The following is a 4,967-nucleotide window of genomic DNA, read 5'->3' as shown; positions in this document are numbered from 1 at the left end:
ATAAATTTTGGCCTTCAAGGCTACGATGCAACAGTGAGATGCTTCCGCATACCCGATATTTATAAGATATCAGAAATTTTGCTAGTGAGAGAGAAGGGAACTCGTCTTGCAGAGACGTAAATGAACGAAATCGATTTGGGTTAAATCAGAAATTGTTTGGTTAGTGAACCAAATGATTCAATTTTGAACCAAATTGAACCAACTTGGTTTGGTTCGTGATAGAAGAGGCTTTGATAAAACGGAAAAGATGAGAAGTTTCATCTTGGGAAAACAAAATGAACAAAACTGATTTGGGTCGAATCGGAGTTCGTTTGGTTAGTGAACCAAGCGAACCAAAATAAACCCGATTTGCTACCGTACCAGTTTGCTACACTAACCCTAAAACTTAAAATCTGATTTAGGTTTTATTGGTTTGCTCTTTTCGGTTTTCCTCCTCAGCCTGCAGCCGCCCCTGTAGCAAGCAACCTAATCGCATGATTTAAGAATAGAGGATCGCGATTTCAGGCGTGGTTTTTCTTCTTCCCTTGAGCACGGCATCCGACCGCGGTAACCGGGAAGAACAATAAACCCTAGTGCCGCCTCTCTTCTCCATGGTCGTGCTTTCTCCCGCTGCCCTACATCGCCGTCACTGAACGCCGCCTTCTTTGGCAATCGTGAGTGTGGTATGGCCGACCGCGAGTAGAGGAAGAAGAAGGTGGCAGTTCCTCTTGTGTGCCATGGGCATTCACGGCCCGTCGTGGATTTGTTCTACAGTCCTGTTACACCGGATGGATTCTTGCTGATCAGTGCAAGCAAGGGACCTTGGTTTGTGGATCCTATTATACGGAAAGGTTCATATTTCAAAGTGCGTCTTACCAGGTGGATATTCCTGTGCTTGGTCAACACAGGATTGTTTGTAAGTGCATAATTATTTTCACTGTTAATTACCTTGTTGATAATCTTGCTATCTTAATTGTTGATCCTGATCTGATACCTTGTTGTGGATTTTTGTTGTTGACCTACATTGATAATACATTACTATGATCAGTATTTTACTTGTTATTCGAAATCATTGTATGATCTGTTGATACCTCGCATGATTAATTATCTATCCTGCATGAGTAGTTGTAGTTGTCCTGTTGGGGCTGAGCATCATGACACATACATGATAGGAGTAGGTGTGTTGATCATTGTTGACGTTGTTGGCTCTCGTTTGACCCTGTATGATAGTGGTACAAGAGTGAGAGCAATTGTTGCACTAAGTTGGGTGCAACCAGGACTGGCTAGATAGCCCTCCTGATCCTGCCCGCTCCCCACTTGTTTAGTGGTGGTTTGTTGTTGGAGCGTGTGCAGCTTTCCTGTCGTGCGCCCCAGTACATTGCACTGGGTGAGTGTCTGGGGGTGGCGAGTGCAGACAGTGACCATGCATTTCACATGTGCATGCATTTGTTGGTAGTTGTCTTCTGCATTCATGATCATTGCACTGGTTGTTACATGACTGTGGCTATTACACTTGCTGATATATGACTGTGATCAAACTGCATGATATTTGTTATTGTACATAGTTTATTGATCTCGTATGCTATCCTGTTGTCCTCTTATATATTGATTTGTTGTGCACTTTCTTGTTTATATCCATTGAGTATTGTATACTCACCACCCAGACCCTGGGGGTTTCTTTGTTTTCTCCCCAAGTAGCAGGTAAGGATCCCATTTGAAACTTGAAGTTCTGCTAGACTGCCCTATCTCACAGCAGGAGAAGTCGTCTTTGTCCTTTCTAGGTTATATTCATTTTTACTTGTTGTGGACTATTTGTCATTTTATTTCCTAGTGTTTTGGATCATGTTGGTTGGTGGTTTGAACTTATGTTCAACTTCGTGTGGACTTGAACCTTAGCAGATTTTCGTTGCGGTATTTTTGTTATTATAGATTGTGGAGTTTTATCGTTACTGGTTGTGAGCATTATCGTAGTGTTTTACGATTTTCGTAGTTATGTATTAGTATATGCATGTGTTGGATGTGTGGTTGTGGCCGTGTTGGCCTGTAATGTTGTAGTTAGTAGTTTATTCATGTATTGTATTAGTATTGGCCGTGTGAGCCTTCTACGTCACTATGTATCAAGAAACGTTGGATTGTTACAGGGGAGATGCTGCCGAAATTTTTCGGACGGTCGTCTCCCAGGACGTGACAATATTAGGGGTGAACAAAAGTTCAATTAAATCAAACAAACCGATCGAACTAATCAAATTTATAAATTCAATTTGGTTATTTCAGAATTTTAATTTTTTTTTAAAAAAAATCAATTAATTCGTTTTGATTTTGATTTTAAAATTTATTATTAAATTAAACTGAATAAATCAAACTAATTAAAATAAAAAAACAATTGATAAGTTCTTTATAAATTTTTATTTAATTGATAAATCTTCCATACTAAATTTTTTTTAATTATTTCAGTTAATTCAATTTTCTATCGAATTAATCGATATTTTATTGGTTCAATTTGTTCATTTTTTATTTAAAAATTTGATTAGTTCAATTAGCTTAAAAAAATTTAGTTTAATTCGATTTCAATTAATTTAGTTCGATTTTAACCGAATACTCAGCCCTAATGGCTATTTCCAACTCATATTTCCTATCCACCCCCTTGAGAGTCATAAGTCTCAAACCTTGTAAACCCAAATATTCGGGGTTAATAGTTGCTGTCCTAAATGAAAGTCCATTACAAATTCCTCAATCATAAAATAATTAGATTAATCACTAAAGGATCCAATAGACAACGACATATACGATAAAAGGAACAGCTTGACTTAATTAAATGACATTAATTAATAAAATTATGGACGTCAATAAAATTAAAGGTAGAAACGGTAGCGGGATAAAAAAGATTGTCTAGAAATCTACTTGCTTATGTCAATGTTAGGTGCAATTAAGACATCTATAGACAACCTTGAGGTCCACTAAATTTCCATGGTTCGATTGCTATATCGTTTGTTGTTGGATTGGAACCAATGATTATGAAAGCAAAAATCTAACCACTCAAGTTAATTAGGTCATCCATCTCTTCAGAAATTATAGATAGAATAAGATTTGCAAGCAATATTAATATCTTTATATTAAACTTAAATAAAATAAATAAATTAGAGAGCTATTATTTATATGAGATTACAAATATCTATCTTGATAAGACATTGAAATATATATATCTATCTAAATTATCTGTATGTTCACTTCATTTACATGTGCACCAATGCTTTTCTAAAAGCTAAAATAATGCTTACACAGGTTAAGATATGAACTCATTGAGCTTGTGCGCGAGTGTTGCACACTCAAGTTGCAAAATTCAAGATCAGTCTCACTGATTGAATCAGGCTAGCTAGCTACTTGTGTTGGAAAGCAGGTGAAAGTTGCACCCATCCCTTGTTTTGCAAAATTGCAATGTGAAAAACAAATATCTGAGAGATTCGATCGACACACTCAACAAAGCAAGAAACACAAGTTACGTTAAGTTCTGATGATCAGCTATTTCCTTCTCAAGGTGACTTTGTTTGCATTTGGGTCTTTTCTGGAACCTATGATTTTCCACACTAGCCAGGCATGCGAAGCAGTCTACAAGGTCCTATCCATTTCTTAGGAATTAACTGCAATGGTGGAGAAGAAAGACATGATTGACATATTTAGATCAATAGTTGACTCTGACAAATTAATAAACCAATTCAAAATCCAAATGGGTTTTGCTAATTGATATATTTAATCTAAGACATAATTAAGTGCACCTCAGGATTGCTTGTGTCACAGTATAACTAAAATTAATTGTCATACGATGACAATTATAGATAATTTTAGATAAAAAATTGGCTTTTGATTCTTGACCAAGACAATAAGACTTAAAATGATAAAGTTTTATTAGCTCACATGAGGGAGTTACTATCAATTTAAGCTTAAAAAATTTCAACTGCGAATGGTTGTAATTTTCAATTAACGAGTCAATTCTCTATTGTGAGCTGGTCCCCAAAATAACAGGAATGAAACATTCTAATAATTGAATATTGTAAACAGTAAACATTGACTTTGACAATGTCTTCATTGACTAGCTATGATCCAGTCCTCACGCAATTGAACGACCAAGATTAATCGGCTTTCTGATTTGCTGGTGATCGCAGCTAGATCTGCCCCAGTAAGCTTCGTCCCCCAGCAAAACCCTGATATTACTATATTTTAATAATAACAACTAACGACCAAATCATTAAAGTGTATGCCTCTCATCCACAGAAAGCATGGTTTTATATTAAAGTCTTCGATGGGTCGCCGTCGTCCCGCGTAGGTACATTAATTCCTATATCACTCAATTCGTCGTCAGCACATGGTCCCACAGCCGTGCTACGTCACTCTTCTTCCTCTTCGCACTCATCTGGATCATCAGTGGCACTATAAATACCCCACAAACAATTAACCATCTTCCAGGAGAGATCAAAAATACCAACCAGATCCATAAGATAGAATAGGAGGCAGAAATTAATTAGTTTGTTCCATATATGATTATATATATATAAATCGGTTCTCGAGTATGTCTGCGAAGGTAAGAGTTGGTTAAATGGCCACGTAGAATTATATATATTCCCAGTTGAAAATCATGCAGTTAACGTACGTGCTTATAATTTCTGCAGAAGATAGTGCTGAAGGTGATCATCACGTGCGAGAAGTGCAAGGTGTGCGTGATGCGCACCGTCGCCAAGTTCGACGGCGTCACGTCGGTGGCGTTGGACGTGGAGAAGAGCACGGTCACGATCGTCGGCACCGTTGACGCTGTGCTCATCGTGAAGGCCCTCCGGAAGGCCAAGAAGCCAGCGGAGATCGTCACGGTGGGGAAGCCAGACGAGAAGAAGGACGAGGAGAAGGAGAAGTCATGCAAAGATCTGCCGCCGTGCTGCAGGGCCTGCACTTACGCGGTGTATGATGATTACCAGCCAAATCTATGCATCATTACCTAA

The 4,967-nt window shown here is 38.0% G+C and overlaps 1 protein-coding gene across 1 annotated transcript; it reads left to right on the top strand.

Moving 5' to 3' along the window:
- The first annotated feature begins 4,543 nt into the window (after positions 1-4,543).
- LOC141842663 (heavy metal-associated isoprenylated plant protein 2-like) lies at positions 4,544-4,967 on the top strand. The gene is made up of 2 exons (XM_074730702.1): positions 4,544-4,555; positions 4,644-4,967. Exons 1-2 carry the CDS (start codon positions 4,544-4,546, stop codon positions 4,965-4,967), a joined length of 336 nt encoding a protein of 111 aa, XP_074586803.1.

This window comes from Curcuma longa, chromosome 12, assembly GCF_044706935.1.
Source record: "Curcuma longa cultivar G26 ecotype Majalengka, Jawa Barat chromosome 12, ITB_CL_G26_1.1, whole genome shotgun sequence".
NCBI classification, from domain to species: Eukaryota; Viridiplantae; Streptophyta; class Magnoliopsida; order Zingiberales; family Zingiberaceae; genus Curcuma; species Curcuma longa.
This window is presented reverse-complemented; position numbering and strand designations above follow the sequence as displayed.